General features: G+C 44.0%; 1 protein-coding gene across 2 annotated transcripts in view; it reads right to left on the bottom strand.

The window, feature by feature from the left end:
* CBL (Cbl proto-oncogene) overlaps positions 1-14,649 on the bottom strand; it is a 94,541-nt gene that overhangs the window by 32,041 nt on the left and 47,851 nt on the right. For both annotated transcript variants that reach the window (XM_030220505.1, XM_030220506.1), the window contains exons 3-6: positions 2,090-2,236; positions 1,525-1,681; positions 1,232-1,353; positions 651-788 (exon numbers count right to left, since the gene is read on the bottom strand). In XM_030220505.1, coding sequence (XP_030076365.1) covers positions 651-788; positions 1,232-1,353; positions 1,525-1,681; positions 2,090-2,236 — 564 coding nt within the window. The remainder of the gene's footprint in view (positions 1-650; positions 789-1,231; positions 1,354-1,524; positions 1,682-2,089; positions 2,237-14,649) is intronic.

Raw genomic sequence — 14,649 nt, 5'->3', positions numbered from 1 at the left:
AGGCAGTGATGCAACTCACTACCTGCTCTGCAGACTGGTGGATGCTGGGGTCTTTCGTGTTACACTTTCCTACTCATCTCAACCAAGTTGGCTTTCATGGCTATCAAGAACTCAAGTCAGGAGTGGCGGATGACAAAACTGGTAAGAACTCCTTTTGCAACTGAAGAGGAAAGGAGGGCAACAGAGCCGAATCTCAGCAGTAGGAAATGAGCCCTGCTTACTGGAAGCAGCAACAGTCACGGGGGAAAAGTGTTCTGCCCAGAAGAGATACCACCATCATCTCAAAAGGGGAGTGGACGTGCCAGATCTGGGCTGCATTAGGAGGTGCAGCACCCGAAGCCTTCCCACCTCCCATCTGTAGAGAAGAATGTAAGCCGAAGTGTCTTGGGAATACAAAGAAAGGACTGCAGTGGGGCAAGGGAACAAAGGTTAAAGGGGGGGGGGGGGGGGGAGACTGGAGAAGGAAGAGAAAAAGAGGACAGCAGCATGGACGAGCTGGAGGTATGCACTCCCCAGGGAGGAAATGCATTCACTGTGTGCTCCTGCCAGGAAATGGTAAGTCCAGGAGGACTTTCTCAAATCCTGCTCTCAGGAATTGTAAAGGGACAATGAAGACAGGAAAGCAGGAGCACTTGGTAGTGTGTACTTACAATCCTTCCCTGAAGCCATCTATCAGTGCCTGAAAGAGTGGTTTATTGTGTGGGATGGTCTGTAGTATGTTCCCGTCTGCAGTGACATAGCCAATGGCCCACTGCCCCAGCCGTGTACAACTCAGTCGGAAAATGTAACTACAAACAGAATGAAAAAAAAGACACGTGACAAAGCAATAAGCTGATAGTAATTCTCAGGGCCAGGCTCTGCCCAGAATCATTACGTATTCTGTACAAGTATCACACTATTTTATTCAGAGACTTGCGAATAACACATTAATATTCAAGCCTTAAGGACAATAAAGGACAGAATACAACACTTTCAGGTCACAGTAACAATCTGTTTGGACATACAACACATTCACCATGGTACAGGAGTTCATTTTATGTTATGAGATAAATAAGTCCCATAACAGGTGCTATCTAGCCATTTCACCCTATTTTGCACAGAGAAACGTTTAGTAACATACATTTTAAAGTAAGGAAAGTCTATGTTAGGGAGGGTAATGTGGCAAGCTGTTGCATCTCTCCATGACAGCATCGTGTGTAGTTAACAGAAACCTGTACATGCAAATGCTGACCTGCCCGGCTTGTGAATGAATTTTTGCAGCCTTGCTTTCACCTCGTCATACGTTAGGAATGCCATGTAGCCAGGGTGTGTCACAGCAAGGCTGTTCCAGTTCCTAAGCAAAGATGACCATGGCTAGAGAAGAAAAAACACAAGGCCTTCAGCAAAGGCACAGGGTCAGCAGCAGAGGCAACGATTTAATCATTGAGAAGGAAAAGAACAGATTCCTAGCCTCATGCCATGGGAGAAACTGAATCACCACTATTCAAGAAAACCTGAGGACATGCAACCCTAGTGGGAGCTTACCTGAAAGAGCCGTGTAAAGATATCAAACTCAAACACAGAGATGTAATCGTTACAGGTGAGGTCAATGGTGGACTTGAGTGCCATGGCCTCCAGCCCAGAGCTAATGGGATGGACCTCATGCAGAGCCTGGCGGAAGACCTTCCACGGTACAATGGTCCTGGAGGAATACACAGCACACCTCAGACACAGGCATGACAGATAATATGTAGAGATCACACATCAAAAATAGAGCATCTCTTCTCTGCCTGGAAGAGAGTGGAGGCTTACCTACACCTAATACAGTGAATCCAACCATGCCCAGAACACCCCCAATTTGTAAAATCATGCATGCCAAAGACCTCCCTCTAGTTTCATATTGTTCAAATATGCCAATACACAGCTGTTCAAACCAAGTGCCCTCATCTCACCTCCTGCCTCAATGCCACCTGTATTACGTGCACTTCTACCTAGCTTCCTGAACCCCTGCTTGCTAGAAATGGACACACCCAGCTCTCTTCACCCACTGTCTGTTCTAGGCACAGTTTTCTACCCTACAGCTTCTAGCTGGAACCATTTTTGCACATACTTTTCACCAAATGCTTTTCTCCAGAACTCAGCTGCATCTGCTTTGGTGATGCGGAAAGTATCCCCTTGGAAGAGGCCACTTGGGAAGATACCCTTCAGCTCGGCCAGCATGTGGCTGAATATTAACGACAATTTCGTCAGGTTACGTCTGCAAGAAGGAAAAAAATAAGTTCTCTTAAGACTTCCACACATTAAGGTGAAGTACAGGAAGAAGAATGATGTGGTACTGCAAGGCATGATGTGACCCGAAAATTCTTCCTGGGTAAGTAGTAAGAAAGAGCACGGTGAAGGCAGTTAGCTTGACAGAGTTTTAAAAGGGGTTACACGGTTTCCTAAAGGACAAGTCCATAAACCACTACTAAATGGACTTGGGAAAAATCCACAGTTCCAGGAATAACATGTATAGAATGTTTGTACGTTTGGGAAGCTTGCCAGGTGCCCTTGGCCTGGATTGGCCGCTGTTGTGGACAGGATGCTGGGCTCGATGGACCCTTGGTCTTTTCCCAGTGTGGCATTACTTATGTAAGCCTCAGCAGCTGATGCTAAAATAAGCCCAGAACCTCAATGCATCCCTTCAGCTGATACCCACTAGCACAAAAGTCCAGCACTAGTCCAGGACTCATAAGATGTAGTCTAACCATGTCACAAAACTAAATCTCTGACCCACTTCCTCATATACAAACACACGCATTACAAATCAGTCTCCAACTACAGCACAGAACAGAGGCAAAATATTCCATGTTTCCTTGGCTTCCTACCATCAGACAACCTGGCTATGGACCCTTCATCCTGTCCTCACTGTCATAGAAGTGCATGCATAGACCTCCCTCAGGACAAGGGGCCCAGGCTCACTTCCCCTACATAGGTTCTTCTAGAGAGGGCCCTCTCAGATAGAGACTTTCCCTTCATTTTCTGTTCTAGAACAGCTTTGGAGGTTAGTTTTAACTCCTCCATGCACGTCAAACTACTTCTATATAGTGTGATTACGAGGAAAAGTCCTCACGCTGCTCAGCTTCCTGTGGTTGGCTTACCGCAGGCTCTTTTCCTGCCCATGGTTCTGGGGCATGTAGCAGAATTAGGCCTGTAATACACAGGTTCATGGTCCAGCCTGAGAACGTCATCAGGTCTGCTCCAATGCTAGCAAAGCCCTAATCACAGTCAGCTCCCACGGCCTGTCTCAAACCATTCAAAAACTGAGCCCCGGAGCTGACAGTAATAAGCACTGCTCTGATCCTCTTTCTACATCTCTGGATGCCCAAATTGCTGAAGAATAAGAATGCGAAATTACAAGAATTAATTTTACCATCCATCTTCCTTCAAAGCAGATCTTTAAAGCAGTATCACTATCTGGAAACTTTAAAATATGAGCTTCCTTCCTCTTCAGGCTGTGTTTGCAAACCTTTTCTTAATGTTTTTTTTTGTTTTTGAACTTTTGTTGCAAATTTTGCAATTCTAATACATGAAGCTATTTCAACATATAAAGAATCCAAGCAAAACAACCAAATTGAAACAGTATTTAAGATAAAGGAAAATAAAGATGTAAGAATACAAATAGAAAACCATTCATAAAACATTTGCCACCGCAGAATTATTCTACACATTAACCATGCATTTCAGCTAGCCTGTATATCATTGTAACTGTACTGTATAATTCTGTACTGTTCCCCCCTGCAAGCACACCCGTTTGCATCTAAGTTCAAACCTTGTATCTGTACCCCTGGGGCATCAATCAGTCTCGACTGTGTCATATATTGTTCAAACGGGGCCGGTATCTCTTTAAAACAAGGATATTTCAGCAGCACTGTTACCTTCTCCATTACATACATGTTCCATACTTTCCCATACCAATCACTCAGGCTGGGTGCTAGTCAACTCTTCCATTTAGCTGCTAGGTTAAGATGTGCTGCCATCAGCAGTGAAATCACCAGCTTTGTTTCAGCTTAAGTTGGGTTATCTGGGTCATAACCTAAAAGCATAAATATATGTGCCCCCAACCCACAGCATGTGCTTGGATATTTCCTGAGTGGCTCCGATATATATTCCCACCATATGTATTTAAACATTCCCTTGGCAGCACACCCTCTCCAACATGTAGCAAGGATATCCGAACTCATCTTACACATAAGAGTTGGAGTTCTATAGGTCTGGTATAAAATCTTATATCTGGTATCTAAATACTAGCAATCATTGCCTTCCCACTAATTCAAAACCAGAGTCTCTCCTCCACCTTCGCTGGCATGCACACTCCTCCACGTGCCCATATCTATCAAGGTACTACAAAACTGGGCTATTAATCCCATTTCAAAAACTTTACCTTCCAGAAGATTATCTCATTGAGATGGGAGTGAAAAACTGTCCTGAAATCCCTGAGGAAATGCTGAAACTGCACCAGGGAGAAGACCAGGATCACTGTCCTCATGGAACACCCCTCCAACTCTTGCTTTGGCTTAGTTTCCATTTTTAATGAGATCTATAGCTCTGATCAGGCCTAGTTCATTAAACCATTGAAATCTAATAGGGCTTTTATATCCAGCGCAAAGCTTAGACTACACAAAGTTTGAGATAGTAGAGTATACCCCCTCCCACCTATCTCCTCCCAAGCATGCCCATCAGAACTCCCCAACAACAGCCTTACCACTGGATGAGACTGAAAATTAGTTTTAATTTTGCTCCGGTCGCTAAAGAGTAATTGACTAACATCCCCCTTCCCATATTTTCCATTCTGACCCAGTGTTGACACCGACTTGCCTCATACCAGCCCTTGGCTATAAACAGCTGTGAAGCCTGATGGTACTACTAAAATATGTGGTAATAAGCCCCCCCCCCCCCCCCCCCGGTCACTTCCAAGGGTCTACAGAGAATAGCCAGCACTATTCTGGGATGCCGCCCCCACCAGATACAGTTAGAAATTGTTCTATTGAGGTCCCTATAGAAATCCAACAAAGTAGGCAGGGAAGCACAGACAAGAACAGGACCCTAGAGCAACATTCACCTTGACTTGATACTGTTAATTTTAATCAGAGGGAGAAGTATCTCCTTATTACCAAATCCTTCCCAACTTTATTTTTAGATTTTTTTTGTTACATTTGTACCCCGCGCTTTCCCACTCATGGCAGGCTCAATGTGGCTTACATATTATATACAGGTACTTATTTGTACCTGGGGCAATGGAGGGTTAAGTGACTTGCCCAGAGTCACAAGGAGCTGCCTGTGCCTGAAGTGGGAATCGAACTCAGTTCCACAGTTCCCCAGGATCAGAGTCCACCACCCTAACCACTAGGCCACTCCTCCAACTTTCTTCAGTCAAGGCAGATAATGTAAGTCAGGTCCAGCTGCCTTACTGATAGGTAGGTTAAAGATAGTCCACTACAACTCCAGCAATGAAGACTGGGGCATCCATCTCTTTAGTTGTCCACTTTTGGCAACTGTACTCTGGCCAAGAACTCATTAATCCACTGGTCAGAGCATACAAAGTCAGACTTGTATAAAAATATATAATACTGGAGCACCAAGATGGCTGCCAGTGCATGACGTGAGGCTGGCTGCTCCCATTCACCTTGGTGTTTCTTTGCTTTTGTTCATCTCTTCCTGGAGCGAACAATGGGAAAATAGAGTGGAAAGGTGAAGGGTATTTTGCCTGAGACGAGACGGGAGGTGTTCTTACAGGACGGGGAGGAGGAGGTCTCACTGCCCTTGAAGAGGCAGTTTCACTCAGCCCACCTGCCCGAAATCCACTGTAAACAACAGCGGCAATCTCATTGGTGCATGAGGGTGTTTGCTGCCCAAGTGCTGGAGGTGAAGGGGCCCTGCATCTACCATGACCAAATGTTGCCTGGGGTCCCTGGAGACAAACACTACAAAGAGTTCCAGATGCAAGAGGATAGCTGGCATCGGTTGGCCTGGTGGATGTGGGAAAGAACACATCCACCGGTTTTCCTGGCAGTGGTTCGGAGCAAGGATTACCATCAGTCCCAGTGACCTTGGAATCAATCTGGAAAGCTATTGTCAGTCTGGACCAGAATGGGAATAAAATTTGAGACAAGAGAAGCAAGATTTGTCAATTTTAGCTGGAAAAGTGTCCATGGTTGAGGAACACTAAGTCTGTAATATCTAAAGTGGATAAGTTAGAGGAAAACTTGGAGACTCAGTGTCAAATCATTCAAGATTGCTTGGTGTTACATTGGAAGTATAAGCAGTTGGAGAACAATATGAGAAAGTTTAATCTGAGATTCTTAAACTTTCCCAACAGGATATCTATGATGCCTAAAGACCTGTTTAAGAAACACTTGGTTGACATCCTCAAATTGCGATCTGAGGCTATTCCTCCAATGAGTAAAAGTTAATATTTGCCATTAAAAAAATATATATACCTATGAGTCAACAAGAGGGTGACTTACGAGCCAGTATCCCCAGGTAGTTTAAATATATCAGAATTATTGGAAACATTTATAGAATACGCAGCCTAGTGGTTAGTGCAGTGGACTTTGATCCTGGGGAACTGAGTTCGATTCCCACTGCAGCTCCCTGTGACTCTGGGCAAGTCACTTAACCCTCCATTGCCCCTGGTACAAAATAAGTACCTGAATACATGTAAACCGCTTTGAATGTAATTGCAAAAACCTCAGAAAGGCGGTATATCAAGTCCCATTTCCCTATTTGAGATTCTACATGGAATGTTGCTACTATTGAGATTCTGTTGCTACTATTTGAGATTCTACATGGAATGTTGCTATTCTACTAGCAACATTCCATGTAGAAGCCTGCCCTTGTAGATCAGCCCTGGTACAAAATAAGTACCTGAATGTAGTTGCAAAAACCTCAGAAAGGTGGTATATCAAGTCCAATTTCCATTTCCCCCTTTTGAAATGGATAGGAATCATGTTTTGACTTTATACTTTCAACATAGGTCCAAAGTTTTTTTGGTCAGCAGATGGGTGTTTTCTTGATGTTTCTAGAGAGACACAGGATTGGCAAAAGCAGTTCTTTGCACTCCACATTAAATTTCTACAATGTGGTAGGACTTTTTTTTTCCTTTTGTTTCCCAGTAAAATGTTTTGTGAGAATTAATAATGTAAAGTATGTCTTTTTTAACCCCAAACAGCTTCAGTTTTTCTTAGATGTTAAACTTTCAGTTTAGGATGGAAGTACTAACTGTGCTGAAGTGGGCCACTGAATTAGGGTATTTAGTAGTGTGCCTGGTACCATTTACTTATTGCTATTTGATTATATAGTAATTATATCCCTGTTCTCTCCCAGTTTGGGGACTAAGGGATTTGTTTTTTTCTTCATTTTTAAAAAATAAAAGTCTCTCTATTATTGTAGACTCTGGGCCAGATGCACTTAACTTAACAAGCCAGCAACGTTGGTTTTTAAACCAGTTCTAGCCAGTCTAGCAAGCAAGTACTAAAACAAGACATGCACAAAAGGGTTCTCTGAGCCATTTTCCTGTCACGGTAGCAGCTAACGAAAACGGAATGCAAATGAGCTAATTAGTATTATAATGCGCATGCAAGGCAGACGCACAGCCGTTTTCCGACCCCATGCACCGTGGAAAACCTAACAGGAGGTCTGCACCTCTTGTTGGGGCTGCTGTGAGCGGGACCCATCGCAAAAATCGGAAGAAAAAAAAACGTCCAAGTGCTCATCAGGGACGTCCTTTCAAGTGCCTAACACTTGGATGTCCTTCACTCAAAAAAAAAAAAAGAAAAAAGAAGGACATCCCTGACGAACACTTGGACGTTTTTTTTCTTCAGATTTTGTGATGGGCGTCCTTCTCTTGGACGTGTTTTTCTTACGACTAAGGTGCCCGAACCAAAATGACCACCGCCGGAGAGAATCAGGGATCGGGATGTACGAGGACGTCCAAATCAAAACTATTTGGACGTCCCTTTCAATTATGCCCCTCCAGGTCTCTCTCAGCTAATTACAGCACGTTTAGCTGTCACTGGTGTCAGCTAAACACGCTGTGATTGGCGGAGAGAGACCTGGAGGGGCATAATTGAAAGGGACGCCCAATTAGTTTTGATTTGGGCGTTCTCGCACGTCCCCGTCCCAGATTCTCTCTCCCGCTCTCTCCCTCTGCTGCACAAAATGCCAGGCAATTTACTGACGGCTATTATACACGCAATTGTCTGTGTGTATGAAGCCGTCTTTGGCATGCGGAGAGCAGTCAGCATAACGCTTGGCTGCTCTGCGCATGCTCAGCTGGCCGACTGGCATCCCCTCCTTAGGAAGGAAATCGCGTGCAAATGAGCTAACAGAGAGCAGCTCATTTGAATGTGATTTCCTTCATGCATGCCTGCTTTTTACCGATTCACTAAGGGATCGGTAAGGGAAGGGTTCTTTCTGTGGAGTTAGTGTATCTGGCTGTCTGTTTTCTTATTACTGACAACGGAATCTATATTCCTGTTTTTTGTTCAAGTGTAAGATTATAATCTTGATGTATATTTAAAAATCTAATAAATGTAAAGTAAAAAAAAAAACAATGTTTAATGTAAAGTTAAAAAAACTATGTTTAAGAAAGCTTGCTTGCTTTCTCTCTGTTGTGCCCATTTCACCACCAGCCAATCAAACCTGCATTACAGTTGCTTGTTTCATCTCGCATTTGAGCTGCGTAGCTAGAAACCTCATGTATTTTACCCTCCCTTATCACAGTACTTTTTCACACTTTCCACATCTGAAATTCTATTTCCTCTATTAATAGTGCATTCATCTTTACCTACAGTGAAATGACATGTCATGTTAGTTTCATTCTGTGCTTCCTTTCGTTCTTTTTCTGTTGTAACTAGGGAAGTCTTTAATGTCTCTAACTTACCATGTTTAGTCTTCATTTTTTGCCCCCAATTCAATCAATTTCCCTCTAATTACTGTTTTGAATGACTCAAATAGAATTAAATGGGAACTTCCTCATTTGTCACTGAACATGCAGTAATCTTTAATGCACATTCTAATTGCCTCGTGAAGCTCCGTCCGAGAGCAATGAATTAATAGCCCATGCCTTAACCTGACAGTGAGAAGTGTGTTCAGTAGTTACATCCAGTTGGAGTGGAGCGTGACCAGAACATACGATCAAACGTTTTACATTACCCTAGGATCTAAACGACGGATAATTAAGAATAAATCAATCCTGGAGAAGGAGTTGTGGGTTGAGAAGTAAAGTCCCTCCCCCAGGTGTTTAATCCTCCAAATAGTATCAACTAAAAGTCAAAGTTGGCTCTGTGAGGTGCAGATGATAAAAAGCCCTGCGCTGTTCCAAATAGCGCTCTAAAAACGCCTATGAGGGAGTTTAGTGAATTCTATTCCTTTATTTACAGGCCAATATTAAGCCAGCACCAAATATCCAGGTCTTCGGTGAATCCAGAAGTTATGTGGGTAATGGATGACATTCAGTGCCAGGACCCACATACCTAACTGAGTAAAAATAGGAGTGCATTTTATGCGGAGACTGGTACCTGCATAACTTCCAGGTCCACTCCAGCACTGCCTAGATCAGAGCTGATATTAACCAGGCAGTGTGTATGTGCTTTGGTGTGGGAGAAGGAAAAAGGGCAAGCAGGGGGTGTGTGCCTTGGGGGGGGGGGGGGGGTGCTGTGTCTGAGTGGTATAGACAGAGGTAAGGGAAGGACAAGCTCAGATTAGATGTGGAGGTTAGGAAAAAGCTGAGGGGGGGGGGTGCCATAGCAAGATTCGGAAGAAAAATCTATTGGGAGGGATAGAGAGAGCTACAGGGTGTTTGTGCAGGCACTCACCCCAACATAACTGTCAACTTAAACTACGCTAAGTATCAACCTCTCAAACACTAAGCAAGGCAATCACACACAACCACTCCAGACTCAGTGCTCTATCATTGTTTTTCCAAGTTTTTGAACTTTACCTTGCAACCATTTTCTCACGTTGCCACTTTGGCACTGATGGAGCATCCAGAGAACCTGTACACCCTTTATACCCATGCAGAATTTAGTAATCTGGATTGGTTACTGGTTAAGCGTGTCTTCTGTAACAGAAATATATCTGTGTGCTTTCTAAATCGTTAAGGCAATGGTTCCCAAATCTGTCCTGGGGCTCCCCAGCCAATCATATTTTTAGGATATCTACAATGAATTGCAGAGATTTGCATGCACTGCCTCCACTGCATGGAAATCTCTCTCATGAATATTGTGGATATCCTGAAAACCTGACTGGGGAGCCCCCAAAACAGGTCTGGGAACCACCGCATTAAAGGCCCTTTTCCTCTTGGTAAGCTTTTGTGGCACTTGTACATTCACAGAAATACACCTTATATTATCTCCCACAGCCATTTTGTGCAAATTCCTTAAATATTGCCAGGTTCCTTTACAAAATAAAATTCTCTCTTGTAGCACACAATTTACCAGCTTTACACACACAATGTAGGAACTCCACATGAACTATCCAATGTAATCATTGTTGCCCAGGGGAATTTCTATCGTCATGCTGTACCCACCCACCTGAAGGGAAGCGAGAATACTCTAATACAGCTGGATCACACTAACTGGTCTATGGTTGTAAATTGTGCACTATAACTTGACTATCAAATATAACAAAAAAAAAAACAAACAAAAAAAAACTTTACACAAGAAAGAAATTCCAAGACATATGTAGAACTTCAAGTCTTTGAGGGAAGTTAGTTCAGACAGAGGTTTTGGCCAGTTGGATGTACCCCTGCTCCAAGGTCATGACCTGCCATGACCTGCTCCTGTAGATGTAATTGTTTGAGCCATAACTGTTCACTCCATATTCAAAATGCACCCTCTTCTCTCTAGGTGAGTAGGTCATAAAATCCACCTCCCAACAGTTCATCCTAGTTTGGCTGTGACTTTGGTGTACCCAAAAAAGGGCAAAAGACATACAAGCATAGTTTAAGGCTCCATGTCCAAAGTAACATTCAACACGCATATGGTAGACCCATCCCAGTACAGAAACGGGCACCAACAATAGCAATTTAACTCTCAAAAGATCCTGCATTCGAGAACCCAGCAATTACTTTGGTCATCTGTGCCTTATAGGATCAGTGTTGTGAAGAAAAGTTCTCCGATTCATTGGTCACTCAGTGAAGGACGGACCCTCAAGAAAATGTAGTAGAAACGTTTCCACCTCTCTTACTGTGGACACAATAATGTACTCCCAGTGGGCTTTCGGTTTTGTGGGATACAGCATAGCTTATGGCACTTTATGGGTGAAAACCCACTGTTTAACTTCTCTATACTGTTGTCTTGACCAATCAGTATCTGGACTAAGATCTTGATAAATGCTAAATTTTATGATTACTGTAAATGAGGTTTTTGTTAGCCTTATGGACTTGCTGAAGGAGCTGTGTCACAAATTAAGCACTCTCAGAAGGATTATGTGGGGCCACTCATCTTGGTCTGTCCACTGCATCGGGATAGAATGTGCCCTTTCTAAGATTAAATCCGTCAAGAATGCATTTGTCCCTGAAGTTAACGAATTCCTCCATAACTGCTTTCTTAACTTCTTTAAATTGTTCCTGTGTGAGTTTTTTTTCAATGTTACTAATCTCTACCAATGCCACCCCATCTTTGACCATGAATATTCGTAGGCTTGCTCCACAAAGCTCACCACCTCCTGCAAATCCACTCTGAATTTAATATGGTAAATGACAGCATTGCTGTCTTAAATCTCAGCAGGATTGTTTTTAGGAGCCATCTCCACTTGCAGAGTGCGCAAAGCACATGAATGCAGGATGATGCACTGCTGCCTGACAAGGTCCCTGCACCACCTTGTGCAGCCATGTGCTCTGTCATCTTCTGCTGTCTGCCCAATTTGCTCATTTTTTTGTCACGCTAGTCAATGCTTGGGCTGTTTGTGTCCCCTCAGCCACGGTTGCCATCTGTTTACAGGCACTGCAGTTTCCAGTTGCACAGATAAGAGAACATGTTAAGGAGTTGATTTTTAGAGCCAGGCGATTGGGAGCTCTGCAAAGCACATCTGCTCTTCAGGCTGACATCACATGATCCCTTTTAATCCTAATATATTTTAATTTCCTCTATTTTTACGCTTCCAGAATAAAACAGCTATAGGCTCCTGTTTTCTTTTAAGTCTCCGAGAAGAATTAGAAAGGCTGCATCAGATTCTAAAGCTGCGGTATCCTTACCTTACAATCTGTAACATGGAAAGAAGTCATAGAAATATAAATAAAACACTTGGCTAGTTCATATGGATTTGGGTAGAGAGAAGACAACAGCATCAGCCAGTAGGGCAGGCAGCGTACTTATGAGTGCCGCCTTAATTCTCACAATGCACACACATACAAAAGGGGAAGACAGCCATCTCGTACAACTGAGTGCTGTCCAAGGGGACTCATAGCCCATCATGGCTCTGCAGTTGGTGTTTTCACCTGCTGGCCATAAGGCTCTGCCCCTCCACCCCCACAAGTTTCACACAATACTAAATTTATAGCCAGCACAAGAGGCACATTCAAAATAGCATATGCAAAAGCCCTTTCCAGTTAGGGCTGCTAACTTTTTGACAAAGAAAAACCCGAACACCTGCCCTGCTCCATGGCCCCGCAAGTCCCTTGCCAACATCTACTGTTGCACCCTTCTCCCACCCACCCCTCTACAACCACTGTCCACACTAGGTTGCCATCTCAGATGAAAAATCTGCCACATGTTGTAGGATTTTCTCACAAACTCGGTATAATGTTATAACAAATTAAAATTATATTAAAAGTTTTCATATCCCTTCAGTAAGGCCAACATACAATCCTTCCACTGGAAAACACTATCAGACTTGTAGCACTAAATCCTAGGATTCAAAAAGCAAGAACTTTATCTGTGAAAAGGAAGCATTGTAAATATTACACCCAGGCCCTAAAACACCAATACATCATCTAATGAGAAAACAGAACAAACAGGACTGCTAGATATCTCTACACAGAAACTACATACTAGCAGAATGCGGCATCTTGGTCACATACGCCAAACACAGGCCCTCAAGAAATATGAACCAAGGGACCACAGATCAGTAATAGAGATATGAAGGCAAAAACCGTGAACTTCAAGAAGTCAGAGTGCATATATAGTAATACTAGAGAAATAGAAACTGAAAAGCAAGATATGAGATGCACATTTCCCAATGCTGACATATTCCAACCAATAAATTCAAAATACAATTCTTTTTTTCTCCCTTTGTAATCTGAGCATTTTATTTTCCATTCAATTTGGTCCAAGTGTCTCTTCTGCTTTTCTCTGTTCTTGTCTTTCCAGGATTTCCTGGACATTTGACATTTCTTATCTCGCCATATCCACTCTCCATTTTCTGTGTCCCTATCTGTCCTGAGCAGCATCTCTCCTCTGTCTCTTTGCTACCCCCCCCCCCCCCCCCCCCCCATGTTCAGCATCTGACCTCTTAGTGACCCTATCTTCCCCTTACATTCAGCATCAACCCTCTCTGTCCCTATCCCACCCCTCTGTATCCCTGAACTTATGCTTACTCCATTCCCAGCACCTCTTCTCTGTGCCCTATCCCTCCATTTTCTCTTTCCTTCCTCCCACATCCCCCCACCCCAGGTCCTGCATTTACTCCTTCTGTCTTGTCCCCCCCAATCCAGTCTCTGGATCTTCCCTCCTGTTCTCCCCCCAGAGGTTCACTATCTCTTCCTCCCCCTCCAGTCTAGTCTCCGTCTCCTCTTGTTCCCCCCATCCTGGCAGGTCCAGCACATATCCATCTCCCTGTTCCTACCCTCTCCATGTCCAACACATTTCCATCTCCCTCCAACTCATCCACCCTTCCATGATTTCAGCTTGTGTTCTCCCCCCCCCCCCCTCCCCCCTGGTCTGGCAGCTCTCTCTCTCTCTCCCTTCCGCCATTCACTCTCACCTCCGGCTTCACCGGCATCTCTTCCTCCCAATTGGCTGGTCCTCGAAAAACAATAAGCGGCAGACAGCACTAACTATGTGCTGCTTCCAGCTGCCCTGGTGCGCTTTGGTTTTCGAGGACCCGCAGGAGGGAAGGGAAGGAGAGCAAGCCGCCAGACTGCAGGAGGAGCCTGGAGCAGAAAAGAAGGCTTTTTGGGTGCTGGCTTTAAGGGTCTGCCGGCCTGGTCTTTGCAAAAGGCCAGCTCAAAACCGGGCAGTTGGCATCCCTATTTCCAGTGCATCATCTCAAAAGAAGCTACTTTAGAAGTGCAGTTGCTGAAAATGAAGTTTGAGAATGTTTAGATGACAGGTGTCCAAAAACTTGCAGAAGGACTGGGGGTAGCAGAAAGTTCTCAGCTAGGATCCAATCACTGTCTTTCAGGTACATGTGACCATTTAACCAACAGAATAAAGGGCCAAAAAGGAGAATCAACATAGTTAGTCTACTTGTTCTGAGTGATGGTATGGCTGCTAGGGAGATGTGATAAGCCTGACTCCCAAGGAGCTAGCAGCAGAACTCTGGTACACTCATCTTGAACTGGTAGGGGGGCTATGGCGGGTTGTTGCCTGACAAGAGCAGCAGAAAAGACTGGCAATAACCCTGGGCTAAAGAGAAAAATGAGACAGCACCCTGTAGCTTGTATGGCTTACATTTTATTTGGGGGGG

This window comes from Microcaecilia unicolor, chromosome 12 (assembly GCF_901765095.1).
Source record: "Microcaecilia unicolor chromosome 12, aMicUni1.1, whole genome shotgun sequence".
Classification (NCBI taxonomy): Eukaryota; Metazoa; Chordata; class Amphibia; order Gymnophiona; family Siphonopidae; genus Microcaecilia; species Microcaecilia unicolor.
The sequence above is the reverse complement of the archived record's forward strand: the minus strand, read 5'-3'. Positions and strand labels throughout refer to the sequence as shown.